General features: G+C 37.5%; 1 protein-coding gene across 2 annotated transcripts in view; it reads right to left on the bottom strand.

Moving 5' to 3' along the window:
* Positions 1–2,615: 2,615 nt before the first annotated feature.
* Positions 2,616–21,462, bottom strand: part of LOC145686350 (venom allergen 5-like) — a 166,332-nt gene continuing 147,485 nt past the window's right edge. For both annotated transcript variants that reach the window (XM_081759598.1, XM_081759597.1), the window contains one exon: positions 2,616–2,962. In XM_081759598.1, the coding sequence (XP_081615724.1) occupies positions 2,746–2,962 (217 nt within the window). In that variant the 3' untranslated portion in view covers positions 2,616–2,745. The remainder of the gene's footprint in view (positions 2,963–21,462) is intronic.

Here is a 21,462-nt window from a genome sequence, read left to right on the forward strand (position 1 = left end):
GTGGCCTCTTAGTAATTCCTTATTTCTGCTGCTCACTTTCAATGGTCATGTGGGACACAGTGACACCAACACCACCAGAAACAGTTCAAGCAATTTGTCTTGTGGCAGAAGATCGATCGCTTAATGATACTGTCTTTATTTTCCGCACAACACGCGAACTTATTTTAGGTTTTCTCCCACAATTACTCGTCAACGATGACGTGGCAGGGTTACTTTACTTCCTAAGAACTCTTCCTACCGTGGTGTGATGCACATTAACTTTTGCAACTATCTGCTGCTGCAAAAAGCTTGCTTATTTCAGAGCAAGTATCATCTCTTGTTTGCGTAGTGTCGTATCTCTTATTGTTGTACGCATGACATATACTGATCATAGTTGCTGCATAAACTTGCTATAATAATGCACAATATAACTCTTGGAACACTATTTAATAACAGAGCAAGTCTAGAACAACGGTTTTCTACACAATTTCCAGTTATAAATAGACTATATCTAATTAATAGGCATCAGCCATTTCCACAAAGATATCAGAGCCACTTGTTGGGAGAAAGCAGTATTTAGGGCAACGGTGAAAATAGAACAAGAAAGCATCAAGCAGCACCAAGTAACAATTTGGGACTTGATTCGACATTGTTGGATACATAATTATTTTGATATTTAAACAGATTTTAATGTTTCTCTAAAATTCTTGAGTGGTGCAGTTATTTTGTTACAGATTGTATATTTAGTAGAGGAAAAATATAAATGAATAGAAAAAGCAACTGATTGGTGCAACTGTTTTGGGGAAAACATATTAAAAAAATGTTTTAAAAGGTACAGTGGAGGCAAAAAAAAAAAAAATAGTACGAAGATTTGAATTGGATTGTTCTCTTGAGTTTTATGTTCTATGGTAAATGCCTTAATACTACAGGAGACAATGAATGATGATAATGAAAAAATAAAATCTTTCATTTTTACGTCCCATGATTATGCTCTATAGGCTAAAGGAGGCAGTGATAATGATACTGGATGAAATGATGGAATGAAGGAAGTAGGAGGAAACGGAAGATCCCCGAGTTCAGGTGTACATGGTGTTTCTTCACCAACGACCTGGAATCAAACCATGGACTCCATACACAAGAGGTTAGCGTCTACTACTGAGCCAACGCGGCCTCATTATGATAATGAACTGAATAGTGAAAGGATGGTGCGAAGGAACGTTTGTGCCCTAAGCGGGATTTGAATCCGAAACAGATCTTGTAATCCACTATTTAATATCAGATCACTCAACCAGGTCAGCCGGCTAAGGTTGCAATATTACTGGAGTACTAAAGAACATAATTCGATGGTGAAATACGTATGTTAATTGTTATCAGATTTTCATTGAAACGTTTCAGATCGCAATAAGTTATCTTCCAGACGGCGGAATGCTTTCAGTCAATGATTTCTTCTTGCTGAAACTGAGCGGACAATGGTTTCATAGAAGTATAATTCTTGAGTTGCATTTCTGCGTGGATTTATTCTTTCATTTGGGTGATAAGATGAAACATTACTATATTACAAATTACTTTTCACAATTGCATCTCCTTAATCATGCATATTAAATAGCTGTTGTTCTTAATATAGCATGTTTCAATCTCGTTACGGAATCTTTATATTCCTAGTAACACTTGGGACATCGCAAATTGTAGTCACTTTCATTTGATCAAGAAAATGCATGAGTTAAATTGTTCGCAATGTAAAAATAAAAGTGTAAATAAAAGGCATACATAGACCACATTTGTTTTATATTCAGCATAATTTCGTTCATAATTAGTTGTCTTTTCAACGAATATTGAATTTAACTTCTATTATACATGCGATCAAATACGTTGACATTCTTTTCCTTTTCACCCTTTGCTTCATCTTCAAGAAATGGTCTTTCTTGTTTAGTCATAATTCTAACACGTTTTTCAACATAGATGATAGTACCTAGGTACATACTGTATGTTATAAAGCTCCAAGTGAAAACACTAACTCAAGGTTTGAGTGGATGCGTCGTAATACATACGACAGTGTTATCCATAGCCAGTAGCCTATTTAGGGGAGTGGTTATCGGGCTCAATCCCCCTCCCCCGAAGTAAATTTCGTATATGCACAATTTCATTAAAATTTGTCGGCACCCAAAAGGAAAAATGTAAATGCTTATTCATGTGTCCCTACCCAAAACAAAATCCTAAAAACGCCACTGTCCATAGCCAACGTAATTCCGGTGTTAATATTCGGTTACCAGTAGTATTCGATTAACTCAACAAATGGTGCATTCAGAGCACAAGGTAATCAAATCCAATTACCAAAATTGAGAAGTTTGCACAGTGCGCTTAAGTACATAGAAAGGTAATACTTCTTTTAACACTAAAAGAGTTATTTACGATATCTACAAACGAATTCTTTAAACTCTGAAAGGAGTTTCAGATAGAGATCTTAAAGATATAGTGTGTCCAAAATGATTTTTTAAAAATAGACTTGATTCCCTTGTCCACTGAACATGCCATAGTGAACTCGATGTCACAGTTTCTTTGGATCGAAAGGTTCGATATTTCGATATATTCTTTGCATTATTAATAATATTTTTAATGTAGGAATAAAACTATTCGTGTTCATACAACAAACTTTATAGCAAAATTTCTTATAGTTTAATTACAATTACTTTTTACATTATCATACTTATATAGACATTGTGATATAGGTATTGTAGTATTAACTTAATTTCTTTGGTGTCGGTTTTATTAGGATGAATCTTCGCAAAGTGAGTCAACGCAAGTCGTTCTTTTAGGGCATTCAGAACAAGGAGTACCAATCTCATAAACATTTTCTCGGAGATAATTTCCAGCAGGACCATAGTTACATACGTATAGCTGATTGTTACCATATTCTCTGCGTCCGCAACCTACATACTCTGTTTCAGCCCATACTACTTGTGTGTAATGACCAATTCCTTTTACCCTGAAAAATAGACGAAAATGAAATTATGATCTTTAATTATTTAATTTACCAACGCTTATATTAAACAGTGTGACCTTGTTACAAATCCTGTCTTTCAGAAACTAGGACACAATGTAAAATAAATGTTCGGTCTGCAGGTTAAAATATATGAAAGTTCTCTAATTTCATATTTATATCTAATTCACAATTGTTTGTGAATAGGAAGTCGAAGTGTTCATTGCTTTTAGACATTTTGAAGAGAACGCTTTTTAATTTCAACTATAATAGAAACTATAAAAAGATCGAAAACTATAAAAACATGACGAGGGCGCAAAACGCCATTGCATACAGAAAAATGTAGCTGCTAGACTTCATATCAGTAGCTTCATGCTTGTCAATGTGGTAGGTGTCATCACTTACACAAATGCCTGGTTCTCTTGTATTTTACTTTATTGCTCGATTGTCTTTACCTCCTCCTGTGACTCATTTGAATTTGGCAAAGTTGATTTTTGTTAACTGAGATTTTACACCTGTCGTCCATAATAGCGCTCTAATAGCGCAACAGAAAAGCTGCACAATCTATTAATTTATCTAGTCTTGTATTTAGTAAGTTGATGGCAAGTGAGTTCAAAAACACTTTATCTTCTTTACTATTAAAAGATTTTTTTTTTTTTTTTTTAATTCTTCACTTTGCCTTTTGTATCTCTTTCTTTCTACTTTTATCTAAAACTTAGTAAACAAGTTATTTCTGCTCCTGAAGTGGTGTCGGTATGTGCAACAAACAGCGGAATTTTCTTTCCGTAACAATTGTTCTGTATGAAACCATCCCGATAGTACTCACAATCAGAACTAGCGATAGGTGACTGGAGCATGACACGTCCGTCTCTGTTGGGATCTTCGTTTTCAGAAACTCACTTGCCGATGAAATATTTGACTTTGCAAACAACCCATAGTAAGAAAACAAGTCTTCTTTAATTTAGAGATATTCGACTTTAGTGCGTTAGCGTATCATTGAAGCAATATGTTCAAAAAAATTAGTTACTTTGGCCTTGCGTTAGCGTATCATTGAAGAGAGACAAGAAAAGTGCATTTTAAATTCAAAAGCTTGTGTAGTTAGACAATGAAGTGTAACGATTTTAAAAAGGAAAATGAGACTGCAGGATGGAAGGGCTGAATGAAATTAGAAGCAGAAGCTGAGAAGTCCAGCAAGTTCTTCCGAAGCTTATTCAAAGATCCCGAAACAAGAATTTAAGAAGTTCGATATACCCAGTGTCTGATGCATTTGTCTGTCACGATGGATTACGAAGGTGGATAAACTTCAAATGCATCACAGAACGTTCACTCTACTGTGTGTGAGGGGCCGCGGTGGCTCAGTGGTAGAGCGTTCACCTCTGGGGCTTGGGGCGTCACCATTTCATTAATCTCTCATCATCACCGTCTTCTTTAGTCTAACCGGCATAAGCGTGGGACGTAAAACTCAAAAATTTCATTTCTACTGTGTGTGATGTTAAAAAGACTAAAGATGAACCAAGCATTTGTAGGGGAGGGTTAGGAGGGTTGGGACGGGCGGAGGGATGGGACAGTGATTATTATGGCTACACAGTTGGAGCTACTGATTCCGTTATTGTTTTGTTTCATGCACGTTGAGTTCGCGGTGTTTGATACGGAGTCGAGTTGGCGCCAGGGTCCGTATATTCCAGACAAAGGAAGAAAGACTAAAAACAGAAGCTCGTAGTAAAGTTGCAACGCTACGTCTTTTGACGTCTAGTACGAGTCTGAAAACGCTATAGATATAGATTGAACGCCAGGTAAGAACGGCAAATAGCTTTTTAGATATGTAAGGAAGATGTGTGAATAATGTTGGATTGTTATCAGATAGTGGGTTGGTTAGCCTTAAAAGATATTGAAATATAGGTACTAGTAGGAGTCATGGGACAGTTACAGTGTGGAGGGATGGGACATGTCCCAACCCTCCTATCTGCAGTACTATTCGATACCGATGTTTTGAACAGTGCTGTCACAACATTGTTGTTTTTTCTCTGCTGTCGAGTAAGGTCGTGTTATTTATAATTAACGTTAAAATGGAGCTGAGATCTACTCCTTTCTTTGGATAATAAAATTAGAAACATAAAGTAGTGTATGTTCAGGTAGACCTATTTATGACTGCTGTTTACAATATTGTAAACGCTGTGGTTACGAGTCCGGTAGCCGTACACCGCATCGGTTACCTGTACGGCAATGCCAATTTTGTATATGCCTACGTGTTATGTTGTACAAGGAGACAACCCAACTGTATTACTTTACCATATCTATATATACCTTGGTTACAGGATGTTACAAAGGAGCCGTACGCGTAATCGGCGTATTGTTACCAGACGCGTAGTCAAGTGGGGCCTTATACAGAGTCGTTCTTACGCGTGATTAGTACCATACGAAAGAGTTGACTAACATGTTTCCTGCAGTAGTCAGGCCTTTAGTATGACACTAATCATACGTCAAAACGACTCTGCATAAGACCCGTGGTATTTAAAATTTCAGTTACTCGTATTTGTCGATAATGTATGACCTTCAGAATTGAACAGCGCATTGCCGAATGATAAGCTACCTGTTATTTTAGTCAGAGTTGTATTCCACTCAACAATTTAATTTAAACTGTGACAAATCTGGAGCTATTGCTAATATGCTATATCCCTATCTAATAAGTGATAGGCTACATCGGCCCAAGTCTATTAATCTTGTTACCGATGATGTCCCGTACCAAGTAGTGAACGGAGTTAGGAAAACCAATATTCTTTGTTAATGGAAGTTTTGCGTCACATAGAGCACCGAGGTTATGTGCTGTGTAACGTAGAATCCTAACCACATGCACTCCCACAAGAAATCGAATCCGGATTATCTGGTTAAAGAAACTCTAGAGGAAAATGAAATGAAATTCTTTAAGTAAGTTTGACGTCCCACGGTTATGCCGGTTAGGCTAAAGGAGACGGTGATGATGATAAATGAATGAAATGGTGGAATGAATAAAGTGGGAGGAAACGGGAGAACCCCGAGAAAATCCACGAGCACGTGTTTGTCCACCACAAAGTCCACACGGCGCGAGCTGGGATCGAACAGGGACCCAGAGCACCGGAGGTGAACGCTTTACCACTGAGCCACCGCGCCCCCTCTAGAGGAAAATGAAACAACTACATGTTCGTTTCCTAAATTTAACTGTAACGGGACCACTGAAACCCTAGGAGAAAACATTAGAATGGCTAATATATAGTACGATATGAATTTGGTTAATTTGCATGTTCGTGATAACATATTCATATCAATTAAGCTAGTCTCTCTTCTTTCCTTTTGCAGAATGCCATTCTTCTACAAGAAGAAAACATGTCGAGTCCAAGTTCCTGCGGACATTATGAAGAAGGCAGTGGACGAAGTTGTTGAAGACGGGCGAGGACTTCGAGCAACAGCAAGGAAGTATGATATAGCGAAGAGTACGTTAGCAAGATTTGTTGATAAAAGAAAGACTAATCCAACAGAAATGACATATAGTGCTAGTTTCGTGACTACACAAGTGTTTACTGCAGACGAAGAAATACTTCTCGTAAACTATCTTACACAAGCATCCAAATTGCATTATGGATTGGGAACAAAAGAGGCTCGAAAATTAGCCTATGAATTTGCTACAGCTAATGGAAAGAAGATTTCAACACAGTGGACTGAGAACAAAGAAGCAAGTAAATCATGGCTGAAGGGGCTTATGCACAGAAATCCGGATCTTAGTTTGAGAACACCAGAAGCTACGAGTCTTTCCAGGGCAACAAGTTTCAATCGTCTGAATGTTGGTAGTTCTTCGAAAATCTTACCACAGTGATGAAGAAACATCAATTTGAACACAATAACATATGGAACGTGGATGAAACAGCAGTAACAACTGTCCAAACTCCATTAAAAGTGTTGGCGAAAAAGGGATTGAAGCAAGTAGGAAAAGTAACATCTGCCGAAAGAGGAACTTTAGTGACAATGTGTTGTGCTGTTAGTGCTAGTGGCAATTCTATGCCACCTTTCTTCGTATTTCCACGAGTGCATATGAAAGATTACATGCTAAAGGGTGCACCTATTGGATCTTCAGGTTGTGCGAATCCTAGTGGTTGGATGAATGCAGACACCTTCCTCGTATTCCTGCAACATTTTGTAAAATACGCAAACCCCACTGTGGAGAAACAAGTTTTACTTATTATGGATAATCACAAAAGCCACATCTCCATTGAATCACTGGAGTTTGCAAAACGTAAAGGTGTGGTGTTACTTACGTTACCACCACACTGCAGTAATAAACTTCAACCTTTGGATGTCAGTGTTTTTGGTCCCTTTAAGGCCTTCTATAATACTGCAGCTGATTCGTGGATGGCCAATCACCCCGGAAAAACTTTAACGATATATGAGATACCCGAACTTGTAGCTACTGCTTTACCACGTGCAATGACTCCAATTAATATCCAGGCTGGCTTCAGGAAAACGGGTATTTTCCCTCTTGATCCATGCATATTTATAGATGAGGACTTCCTTCCTTCCTCCGTGACAGATCGACCCATTCCTATAAACAATCTTTCAGACGAAACTCGTTTGGTGTTACCAGGAACTTCTACGTCACTTTGTCTACCTTCAACGATGCCACTGCTTCCTGAACCAAGCAGCAATTCTTCTATGTGCCTCACTACACAAACAAACATCGTAACTCCGGAAGAAATACGACTGTTCCCAAAAGCTTAATCTAGACAGAGCACAAAACGAGGAAGAAAAACATCAAAATCTACCATACTTACTTCGACACCAGAAAAATTGCGACTTACAAATGAATTAAAAGAGAAGATTGGTGCCCAACGTAAGAAACCTTGCAAACCAAAACGGAGACGATGTGAGGATGAAGACAGTGATGACAGCCAGCTTGATCTTGTAGAACTTGCTGGAGCTGTTAATTCTTCAGATGCAATTGATTCTGAATCCGAAACTAGTGCCAGTGCAGAAACTAATGAAATAAATGTTGGCAACTTCATCTTAGTGAAGTTTAATACAAAAACGAGACGTGTGCATTATGTTGCTAAGGTACTGAATAAAATAGGCATAATAGCCAGAGAATATGAGGTTCAGCTTTTAAGAAGAGAAGGGGCAACATACAATTTTGTATACCCTAATGTAGATGATGTTAGTGTAATTTGTGAGGATGATATTGTCCTTCACCTTCCGATGCCTATAAGTAGCAAAGGAACACGTCGAGTTCATGCTCATTTTAAATTTCCAATAGATCTAAGTTCAATCGAGAATCTCCGTTAAAAAAACATTTCAAGAGTAATAAATCAAAGTATTAAAAGCATTTCATTCTTTCACAGAAATGCACTTTTGATGTTTTTGTTTCTGAACAATAACTATTTTGTGTTCTTTTGTTTCTATTTCTGACTTGTTTAGAAAAAAATAGTTTTGACATTGTTTAAGAATGTAGCAGGTAGATGTCACTTTTTTTGTAGAGCGAAGTGCTTTGAAATTCTTAAATATCTACATTATAAACTACACGTGTTTGTATTGCTCTGATATTTACTACCTTATGTTATAAACACTTAATACGCATGGTAATAAAGGTAAATAGAGAATACATATATAATTGATTTAAATAAAGGCAAGTGTCCCAACGCTCCCACAAGCACGTCCTATGCCTCCTACCTATTAGGAGGGTTGGGACATTCCACAGAGTTTACTTTGAAGCAAGGCTGTGGTTCTTAGTCCACTGCGATATGTGTAAAATAAATTTACAAGCATCAGCATGTATGAGGCTTTTACATATTTTAAAAAATTAGCCACAAAGGTACTTAGTTTCTCAGAAAAAAAATAATATATGAAAAATGTCCCAACCTTCCCCTACAAGTGGTAGCATCGAATAAGTAACAAACACGAAGCTACTGATTTGGAAGCTAAAGCTGAGGTGCCTAAATGATTGAACAGAAATACCATTGACTTTCTGCAGCTCGACAAGAAGACAGGAATAGAACTGTCGCTTGACTTGTTACAGACGGAAATTAGAAGCCTAAATACAAAGTATTTCCCACCTATAAACAGTTGCACAGTAGCAGCTCTGTAATGTACTCACAAAGTCACGTGTGTTCCCAATGAATACGAAGAATGATAATAAAAAATAATTGTGGACGTTTATTTCTGTATAAGAATAAGGAATGACAGAAGAAAAGTTTTTGTTATTTAAATATTGCGTCTACAATTTTGATTGATGCCCATAAGATTTGGCAACACAATGTAAGTCACAATGGTTGATGATATCTGCTATTTATGTGTTCTAGCCTGACTCATTCTCGCATTAGCCTGCCTCATAGAGCAGCCCTTTGAACGCCTGTCCTTACGTATACACGACTCCAAAAGTGCATTACCACCTGCAGTTCTCCTTTTCCTGCAATAGCAGGCAACTGAAAAAGCTCGGCGGTTGGGTTGGTTGCGAATTCGAAAGGCGTTGGAACAAACCTCAATTTTGTCACAAATATATCAGTGTGGCAAACTGCAAATAACAGAATAAAACAAATTGTTAAGAATGACAATTTTATTATCGTGACAGAGTTGGATGACTCACAAAATGATCTTACTTAAGCAGTTCAAACAAGAGGAATGGCAAGAAACAGATATAAGAGGAAAGCATTTCTCTCCTTCCTCCCAAAAAAAAGAACTTCATAAAAAAGAAAAAAGTTACATAATGTAAAGGTTTAGTATAAAAGCCTAACAGCACAAAAACAAACATCTCCAAGAAACGAACAGGCTTGCGGCCCTCCCATGAAAGATAAAGAGATGGGACCCTAGTTGTAAACCCCATTGTTATAATAATAATAATAATTATTATTATTATTAAAAAGTCGCTTTTTTTTCAAAATCTCTGACTGCCTAAGAGCATGCCTGCATATAGCGGTCATGTGTGCACGTTTTGTCAATGAGCTGTCCCAAAGGCCAAAAAAGATGGAAATCTCCAAGAAAGAGAAACAAAAAGCTTTCTTATGATAAATTCTAGTTCAAAGTTCGAAGCACGCAATTTTCTTGTTTCTTTTTTCCGGGAACTGAAAAGTTCTGGCGCCAAAGAAATTACACCATATAATATTGCAAATTTGCAAGTGGATATATTTATATTGCAATTTGTTGTAATAAAGAAATTATGATTAGAAGACACTATTGTAAAAAAATAAGTACTATTTCTTCATCCATTGCTTCTTAAGGGCCCCCTATACCTCGCCCCCCGAATATTGATATCGAAAATTTAGAATGATATATATTCATGTCCATATATTTGCGATATCGAATGTTGATATACGATAATATAGATATCGATGATAGCGATATATCGACATATCACACAGGCCCAGGTCCGAGAAGTGATGCTTGAAATATACTGGAATCAATAAGCAAATTTTAAATATGCTCTCCATTTCCGTATCCACTGTTAAGGAGGAATGGTGTGAACCCGAACAGAAATTTTAAGCTAGAAAATCTTAAAATAAAAATAGGTTTTCCGTTTCCCCTTTAATATAAAACTATTAACAGAAGACTATTACTGTAATTTACCTTTTACTTCTGTTTCCGATTGTCATCACAAATCAGCGACAGTGCACATACTTTACATAGTATAACAATACACTCTATAATTTTTCACAACCAAGCAAGCCGGAAGATGAATTTGCTGTGATATTAAAGTGGAGTGTTCTACAAAATAATCATAATTCATTGGCCACATTTCTATCAGTACTTTGGCACGGACTGAGAGCTACAAGACTAACAGAAGTAGAAACTAGAGGTTTCATTCCTTTCTCTCAGACTAACGATTTCTGCATTTTGCTCAGATTTTCATTTTTTTAAATATAAGTCCCCTATCCTGGGCTAATTCTGGCTACCGGGGTTTCGAGGTAATCGGTAAATTTTGTCGACTCTCAAACCTCGACAGATAGTGAAAAGAGATTTCACAGTCCATGTTGTTATTTCTTTGTTACAAAACACTTCTAGTTGACTCTATCCATGGTGAATTACTGAACTTAAACATTTACAATTATTGAACAATGAATAATTAAACATAAAAAGTCTTTATAGTTCAGTAGAATGCAGTAATAGATGGAGGTGAATGAAAATATTGTTTATTTGTTGAGATGTGCAAACTGAATGTGAATAATAAGTGTTTATTCACCCATACGCTTGTCCAGAGGCGGATCTACAATGGACTTCTAGGGGCGCGGTAGGTTGTAATACTGCTACTTAGAGCTACTTTTAAGAGCTCCAAACTCTGGAATGGGTTTTATTTATATATAAAATAAAAAGGTTTCCTCTTCTGGGGGCCGATCGCCCCCTGGATCCGCCCCAGCTTTTGTGTAGCCGAGTTTGAAGACATTTAGCTCGTATCTGCTGTTGACGCTGCTGATCCTGCTTTCTAGGGATGGGTAGATGCAAAGTAGAGCAAGTTTTATTTGAAACTTGACTTGATACGTAAAAGATTCTCCAATGAAGTACAGTAACTTACTGTAACTTACATTTTCCGCAATAACTTTCTTTTTGTTATGTATTTTTTGAGTGTTCATGAGAGAAAGAACTTACAAGTAACACTTCGGAAATGTAACCCTCCGATTTTGATAAAATTTGGCAGGTAGATACTACACATAAAATAATTGAATACGTGTTTTTTTTTATTTTCTGCGAAAAAACTGTTTTAGGAGGCAAATGCCCCACCCACAATCTTGTTAGTTGACACCTGAAAGGCAAGAACAACTGAACCGAAGTGAATGAAATTGTACACAGATATTGCAGACGTAAAATGAGGTAATACGCGTTTCCTATTTTCCTGGAAAAATCGGTTGGATGAGACACGAACCCCTCCAAACCCTTGATCACGAAATACCAAAAGCGCTAGTAACAGCATGTCACATGTGTGTATAGGACATGAAGAATTGCAACGAAACTTTGTGTATGTACAATACGCAAAAAATAAACGAATGTTTTTTTTATTTCTTTGAAAAAACGATTTTGGAGGCAAAAGAACCCAATCAAAATTTTGAATGTTGACTCCCGAAAGGCCAGAGGAAGTGAACCGAAGTGAATGAAATTGTGCACAGATATTACAGACGTAAAATGAGGGAGCACGGGTTTCGTACTTTCCTGGGAAAAACAGTTGAGTGGTGCACGGACCCCTCCAAACCTTTGATCACGAAATATCAAAAATGCTATTAACAGTATCTCAGATGTGTGTAAAGGACAAGAAGAATTGAAACAAAATTTTTGTATGGACAATGCGCAAAAATAAACGAACACGTTTCTTTATTTTCTGAGGAAAAACGGTATCAGGGGTCAAAAGTCCCCCTACCCAAAATTTTAAAATTTGACGCCCGAAAGGCAAGAAGTGCACCGAAGTAAATGAAATTGTGCACAGATATTGTAGACAAAATGAGGGAATACGGTTTTAATATTTTCCTGGAAAAACGGTTGGGTGGGGAATGGACCCCTCCAAACCTTTAATCACGAAATATCAAAAGTGCTAGTAACAGTATGTCTGATGTGTGTAAAGGACGTGAAGAATTGAAACGAATTTTTTGTATGGACAATACGCCAAAAATAAACGAATCAGGGTCTTTTATTTTCGGGGGCAAAAGCCTCCGTCCAAAATTTTGGAATTTGACCCTGAAAGGTAAGAAGAAGTGGACCGAAGTGAATGAAATGTGCACAGATATTGTAAGGTAAGATGAGGGAATACGTGTTTCGTATTTTCCTAAAAAGAAAAAAAAACTCTTGGGTGGTGGAAGTAGCCGACCGAAGCAATTTAAATTGTATGCAGATATTGGATATGTAAAATATGGCCTTTCGTGTTTCACAAGTGTCTCCATGCGATTTCTTCAAATTTGGCAGATCAACTACAAGAACAAACAGTATAGCATATTTTATAGTATTTCAGGAGGCACCTGTAACCCTGATAATGCTTTCCCACATAAACAAAAACATATGTCTATTTCCAGTTTGCTAATGATGTGCGAAATTTGAAGCAAAACGAATAGGACACTTGAGAAACACGAAGAATCTTGTTTTACATAGGGTCTATATAATATCTACACACAATTTCATTTGCTTCGATCCATCCCTTCGTGCGCTATTACGGTAATATTTACTTTTTTCGGATGGGGCCTAGGCGCCAACACTGTGCCGCACAAATTAAATCACGTTTCATTTATTGTTTTGCAAATTGTCCCTCTAAGAAGTTTCGTTGCAATTCTTCATATTCTTTAGGAACTTCTGACATATGCTTATTTGCACTTTCGATATTTCGTAATAAACGGCTTAGAAGGTCCATGTCTCACTCAACCGCTTTTTTTTTTTCAGGAAAATACGAAATCCAATTATCTTATTTTACGTCTAAAATTTCTGTGCAAAATGTCATTCAATTCGGCGCACTTCTTTCCTTTCGTACCTCAAATTTCAAAACTTTGGGTGGGGTTTTTTGCCCCTAAAACCGTTGTTCCGCAGAAAATAAAAAACGTATTCATTTTTTTCTTTTTGTCCCTACACAATTTGTCGTTCCAATTCTTCATGTCCTTTAACACTTTCCGAATAAGGGGTTTTTGGGTTATTTTTTAGACTTTCAGTCAAGCAGCTACTACATCGTCACTATTTATCCTAGGATCATGGTTCATACCTAATTCTCTTCAGAATAGAGCTGGCCTTCAAATGGTACCACTTGCATGCTCATACCATATACCAGGAGCGGGAAAAATTATGTCAAAGGGAAAATTTCGGAGGGAAATTTTTTCCTCGCACTTTGGGCCCCTCTAGAGCGACCCGGTGTGAACGTAGTCATCTAAAAAAATCTGATAAATAGTACTTGGTATACTGAATGTGTGTGCCAAATTTCAAGTTTCTATCCTGAATACCAAGGGCGGGAGAAATGTTATCAGGAATTCCCATCATGCCCCAAATTACCGTAAAACACCATAATCTCAGGTAAAAAATTTCATGAGACATCCCTAATTACCCTAGGGTCATGTTTCTCCCATCATTCTCTTCAGATAAGAACTGCCTTTCAGGCGGTATGACTCACGTGTCTCCATCATGTATCTAAGGCGGGAAAATGAGGAAAAACGGGATTTTTGGGTCTAAATATCCTTTTTTCAACTTTTAGCCCCTCTGTACCCCCTGTTTTAACGCAGAAATCTGAAAAAAAGATCTGGTAAATACTACTCGGTGGACTGAATGTTTTTGCACAATTTCAATCTTCTAGGTGCAAAAATAAGCCCACAAAAAATAATACCGAAAATGTCCAAAATTCCTCTATACAGAAGTATATTTTGATAAAAATTCCCTGACACTTTCCTAATTACCCTAGGGCCATTTGTCGCACATCATTCTCTTCAGAATAGAACTGCCTTTCAGACGGTATGAGTCACGTGTCTCCATCATGTATCTAAGGCGGGAAAATGAGGAAAACCGGGATTTTTTGGGTAAAAATATCCCTTTTTCAACTTTTAGCCGCTCTGATTCCCCCCTGTTTTAACGCAGAAATCTGAAAAAATCTGGTAAATACTGCTCGGTGGACTGAACGTTTGTGCAAACTTTCAATCTTCTACGTGCAAAAATAAGCCTGCCAAAAATACTTTACATAAACCCCCCAAAAAATATTACACGAAAATATATATTTTAGAATTATGACGTCATCACCTCTTCTGTCTCGACGCAGGAAGGTGTAAAACCATACGTAATGTCTTCTACAATGCCTCTGGACTTGAAAACAAAAAAACCGGACGAAAAAGCTCAAATAGGAGAGTTATAACGCAATGTACCATGAAACACCCCGTATGGTACAGATTGTACCATGGGATCCTCAAAGGGTTAAGCCCTTCTGACATACTGTTATTAGCACTTATGGCATTTCACGATTAAAGTTTTCGAGGGTTAGTGTCCCACCTAAAACGGTTTTCATTTTTTTTTCAGGAAAATAAGAAGCCCGTATTCCCTCATTTTACGTCTACAATATCTGAGCACAATTTCATTCACTTCGGTTCACTTCCTCTGGCCTTTCGGGCCTCAACTTTCAAAATTTTGAATGGGGGCTTGTGCCCCCTAAAACCATTCTTCCGCAGAAAATAAAAAACCCGTATTCGTTTATTTTTTGCTTATTGTACATACACAAAGTTTCGTTGCAATTTTCCTTGTCCTTTACACACATCTCACATACTGTTACTAGCACTTTTGATATTTCGTGATCAAAGGTTTGGAAGAGTCCGTGCCCCACCCAACCGTTTTTTCCGATTAGCCGATACCTTAGATAGCATGAAAAAAAGATGAAGAGTGTTACCTAAGTGTGTGGCCAAGTGGGTTGCGAGGCGATTTAATATATTGCATGTCTTCCAATCGGCAGAGTCCACCTCAACCGTATCGTTTTGTTTTAAAACAAAACATTTTTATCATGAGATACATTAGCACACAGTACATACATATTATAATAGAATATACTATGAGCTTTAATAGAAAAAGTGCAGACACTCGATAATTATTACGTAGTAAGATTTCAATAGATTCAGTGCTTGATCGTGCCGCGTGTGAAGTTATGAAATATGAATTGGTTTCAACAGGAGCGGATCAAAGGGGAAGGTTATAGGGGCTATAGCCCCCCCTTGACGCACAGGTATACACTGGCTACCTGAGACGTGGACCTCGCCGAATCCGAACCTCGAACTCCCACCGGGAATCGAACCTGGGTCTTCCATGCTTTAACTTTACTTGAATTTGGACTCGAACGCTCTGAAGCGGATTTAAGAGGGTGACTTGCTAGCCCTGAGTTTTTCAATGAATGTATTTTTTAGTAATTATATTAATTTTACTTTTGAAAAGGTGTAACCGTTTCGTTTTTAAATTTCCTTGAATTATATGTAGTCAGTCTTGAACATAGGTTTCATTTTTATACTTGGCAATAATAACTTCCAAGGTCCCCTCACTTCTACCTCTAGACACAGAAATATTGCTTTTAATAACTGCCAAATTACGATTTTTATCAATAAAGAGAAGCTGTTCTAGTAATTCTGGTATCGATTTCCTGCTAAGCTGGGGTAAAAGTGAATCTGAAAAGGTAGGGGAACGGTAAATAGCAGCATGACGTCACGCTGTTCCCCATGCCTATTTTTGCCCATTGTAATTTCTTAGGAACTGCGGGTACGCCGTACATATTTTTTGGAGGTGCGGGGAAGGTGCCCGCCGCGGACTCACGCATTTTTACCCCTGCTGCTAAGTATTAATTGCTGTGAGGACTAACGAAAAATATGCGATAATAATAAGATTAATAATAATAGTGATAATAATACCAATACTACTACTACCACCACCACTAATAATAATAATAATAATAAAGGATCTGAATGATAAATATATTTTTCAACTTTCTATTACAATCCCTGTGGTCTTCCGTTTCTGGATATATTGTTTTTATAAGGAATAAAGAGGCTTCAAACAATAATTTGGCAAATATGATTTGTATAAAAGAATAAAAGGACTTATCAGTTGTTTTACAAAGAACTAAGCAAATAACCTTGTGTCTGCTTTTTAACACAATGTTACAAGGCACAGAAGCCACGCCTTGCGGGCAGCTTGCTTTTTTGCCTGAGGGCAGCTTCAGTACTAAAATTAAGAATCATTCTGTCAATATATTGTGTAGCTATCAGTCACACAGGGTCTTTGCAACAGGTTAATCAAACCACGTTGTAGACAGTAGCGGCGGAAGATGACAGCCTTTACCCGGGCTGAATTTTACAAGAAAGCTTTTGTTCATCGGGTAGGAAGCAAGTCCATCGTACGTTTTTATCCCTTCCCCTCTTTATTGCACACTGTGTGAAATTTAACTTGTGTACTATAGTGAGTTGCAGAAAAGAGAATGCTATTTTTGTTTTAAAAAATGACATTATGAAATAAGATTGACCATTATCACAATACATTCGAGATGAAAAATATTCATTTAATAGACGTCGTACTTAGTTGTCTGCACTGAAATCCCCATAATGTGTTTTCTTCTTTACTAATATGAGTTCCGAGCTTCTTCGTGGCTAAATGGTTAGGGTACGCGCCTTTAGCGTGAAAGACCCGGGTTCGATTCCCAGCGGGAGCTCATGTAGTTTGGATTTCACGATTAATCAGTAGGTCCCGTCTCAGATAGGCTCACTGCTGAAAGGACGTTAAACTCCTTGCTTTTTTACCCAACTTATATGAGATCCTTGACAATGGTACTGGGTTATCTTCGAGAAGATCTTTGTAGGAATGAAGAATCATCAAGTAGTTAATCTATGTTGTGTCATGGTACTCCGAAGATAAGATCTCATTGTTCATAGAGTCGAAAATAATCTTTCTGGTGTCACTGAAGTTATAGGAACAGTAAGGTAAAGCATTGTTAGCTTATTAACTTCCGAAATCAAATCATGAGTTATCTCTTTTGGTTCAGATTTCGATAAGAGAACCAGATCTTGAACACCTTCAATGACGTTAAAAGAATAATTTTTGTTTCGGTGAAGCGAGGAAAGCATCTTTAACTGTGCTTTTAAAATATCAAAATGTATGTCCTTTGAATATATTTAGATTAAAATTGGGGATATGTGAACAGATTTTCCATTAGTATTATTAATCAGTAACTGTTAAATATCCTACAGCACAAAGAAAATATAGTCCTCAAATCTTTTGATCATGGTGTTTAAGACCAAGTCATAGGCTTCAAGGCATTTTTCACGGTAATATTCTTTCGATGCTGAACATGATCAGTGTCGTATTTTGCCGTATCAAGCGTTTTATGGATTCTTCTCTGCCGTAATGTAGGACTCAAAGTTAAATCTTCTGCGTTCTCCAAAACTTTATCTTAAACAACAACGAAGTCGTTAAATTTGGACTGTGGAATGCTTCGCTACTTGTGCTCGTCTATTCATCATTTCAGCTTCAGCACTGACATTACTTTCCTGTAATTGTTTGAAAGAATGTTCTGCCAAGGAAAATGTAAAAATATATGCTATTACACACGTACTTGTTATTGTGATTTTTCTTTCTCTTTTTCTCGTACTCGTTCGTTCGTGGGATATGCACCAGAGTGACGTTAGAGATAATGAGAAGGTGTTTCACCAGCAAAGGAGATCTATAATTTTTTAGTGTTCTACATTTTTTCAAAGCATTAGCTTCTCTAATCAATCTAAATAAAGTGCAGAGAGAAGAGCAGAAGCTTGTGGAGCAAGCAAGAGTTCTGTTCTACTACACTTGATTCTAGAGTTCCGAAAAATCAGGTTTCTTTCTTCTCGTTTGTTTATGTATCTGTTCGTTGTCATTCACTCGATGAACACTCAGTTCAACAGGGTTGCGTGAGAAGGAGAGAAGCAACAAGGCGAAAACGAAACAATACTGTCAATGCTCCTGTTATTATACTCTAACTTATTTGACAGAATGTTGTCTCTTCAGTGTTTGCGTGGTAGTTGAAAGCGGAAGATAAAAGGAAAAGGTCTGAGGATCATGGACGAAAACCAAAAGCTACACACACACACAGCATTTGGAAGTAGAACGTTATGTTTATTATTACATTGTTGTTAATAATTAATTCCACGGAAAAACTGAGAGTGTTCATTCATTACTTCATTTCTATTATCATTTTTAATACGTCGTGAATTTTTTAATTAATACTTCCCTAAATATTGACCGGGCTATAGCCCAAGCACCCCAGGCAGTTCTATCGTCTCTGGTTGTAGACAATGGATGCGAATCCAAAGATCACATTTTAGCCATCGCAAATGTCGGCTTTAACGTCGCACAAGCAGTGATAAGTGTTGGAGTTTCCATACGGACTGCTCAACGATGGGTAAAGCGATATCGGGAAACTGGAGAATCTGCTAGACGTTCAGGTAGCGGGAGAAAACGTGTAGCCCCACAAGAGCAAGATAATCGACTCATTGCTGTTGCACAGCAGAGACCACACACGACCTCTCGGCTATTGAGACAGGTAGCGGTAGCGAATTTCAATGTTTCACGATCCTTTGCTAGAAGATGGCTTAGGACAGAGGGTCTTCATTCTTGTAATGCTGCAAGAAAGGAAGTCCTCTCACAGGATCATATTCGACTGCATCTTGAATTTGCAGAGACGAACAGGTACCGGAATTGAAACGATGTGATCTTTATATATGAGTGCGTGTTTGTCCCTGAAAGTGCATGACCAGTTGTCGTGTGTAGACCAAAAGGAACCAGGCATGACCACAGACGGCATTGTGGGCGTGTTTCTGTGTTATCCTAGGGTTTCTTGATATCAAAGGGGTTAGGAGTACTCCATCATGTAGAGATACCTCTAACGGGTGAACAGTATGTGTACATTCTTCGGAATGTCATGCTGCCATTCACCCGTCCATATGTCTCGGGTAGTTCAGAATTGATTGGCGCAGCAGGGCGGTCTGGATGTTCTGGATTGGTTCCCGCGTGGTCGCGATATGATCCGATAGAGAACGTGTGTGCGGAACACTGGCCTAATCCGTCACCCACCACGAAAACAGAATTGTGGAATATAATTTATGATGCCTGGAAGTTTCTGAGAGTGAGCATTACCTTCGGACTCTCATTGAAGGGATGTCGAGAAGGATCCAGATGATTATTAATGCCAAGGGACATTGGACATCCTACTATTCGGATAATCAAAACAACCCGTTTCAGGGCTAACAAATATATTTCAGAAGATTTCTAACTTGATCTGAATGCAGAGGTTTCAATCATTATATAGAAGAAACCATGTTTTTTAATCTCAGCTATAGGAGAGGTTAGAACTGCAAACACTTTGATTTGAAGCTCAGCGCCTTTCCCCTAATCCATGGCATCTCCGTCAAGATTTACTGGGCAGAAGTATATTCTACTTACCTGTGTCTAGGAAGACAACATTGGAATAGCTTGAAAGTAACATTTTTGAACGAAAGGCTACAGTCATGTAAAAGCAGACATTATGAAAAATTAAACCTCCGTTTTAGTTTAGCACTCTATCACTTTTCTCGTTAGTGCTTTCTCAAATCAATAATAGACATAAGAAACGATGTACACTGTTTTACTTTACTGCAATTTTTCAATACAATATTTTACAATTCAGGTAATGTTATAATGTCTCTGTCGTTTCTGTTTTCTCTTTATCTTCAACGTTTAGATCTATTCCGGACTTTAAAGTAAGTAATACGAAGTAAACATTATAACAATCTCAGTCTGATATTGCGCGGTGCAATCAGCAATGCATGGTATTCTAAATCCAAAGATCGTTGTTTCGAATCCTGGTTTGGGATGCTTTTAAGAACGTATTGTGCATAGCTTCTTTGAAATTTTTTGAGTAATGCTCTGTTAATTTTGGTGAAATCACATTGTTTAATACTACTACTACTACTACTACTACTACTAATAATAATAATAATAATAATAATAATAATAATAATGCTTTTCATTACTATTATCTGTATGAAACAACACAATCCCCTTTATTGTTTTTATTCCTCACTCAGAATTAGACTTCATACCAAACGCACATCGGGACATGGGTTACATTTGAATGATAGTGTCATTCTTTATAATTTGTCTGTTACATGAACACAATTGCGAAGAATTACATTGTAAATTTCTTATAGTGTATGTTATATATGCTAACAAACTTTAAATATGGGCTAATTCTGAATTATCTGTTTAATTACTCCATACAGTAAACAACGCCAACACCTAGTGGCCCATATGCCGTTAAATGTCGATCGTTGATATAAGACGTGCCGAAGGATTGCCTCTAGTGTGCCAGTGGCTTCAGGGTTCGTCGGGTCTAAACAGATATCTGGAGTCGGAGTGTTGAAGTTACTACCGCGTAACAGCGAGGACTTCATTTTGGTCCGCGTTCCTTTGATTCGTCGCGTAGAATCGCAAAGGGATCAATCGAAATATCACCTGTCATGCGGTTGTTATTATATATTATTTTTCTTCACGAATTGTTCCTAAAGTGAGCACCGGGGGTCAAGAGTAAGTCCTGCCTCTACATCATGAAGTAAAAATTTTGAGATGAGTGCGTATAATTGTATGAATTTAAGGGGAAACTGTCACCGATCATTAGAAAGTTAATATGGAAGAACTATGAAATAAAGTAAACAGACACGCGTCATTTTGCAATAAAATTACAGGGTGAGTGCATTTTACCTGATCCGAAGCTCTTATCGTCGAATATACACTATTAAAGGAGCTCTGATTGGCCTAATTAAAAGACCTAACCATTTATCACTCTACAGGCGAATTTTTCTTCGTCGCCAAAGTAGCGAATTTTTCTTAACAACACGCGCTTAGTAATCATGACGTTGGTGGTTCGCGCTCACCCCAAGGTACTTCTTTCAAATGTTTTTAAACTCACCTTTAGAATAAACAAATCACGAATATAGGTGATTTAACATATTTTGGGGGAATAATTTTCTGATTCATTTGCGTTTCGTTCCTTCTATGAAGCTGGTGGTATAATT

The sequence above is a fragment of the Thermobia domestica genome, chromosome 5 (assembly GCF_964235325.1).
Source record: "Thermobia domestica chromosome 5, izTheDome1.hap1.1, whole genome shotgun sequence".
Lineage (NCBI taxonomy): Eukaryota > Metazoa > Arthropoda > Insecta > Zygentoma > Lepismatidae > Thermobia > Thermobia domestica.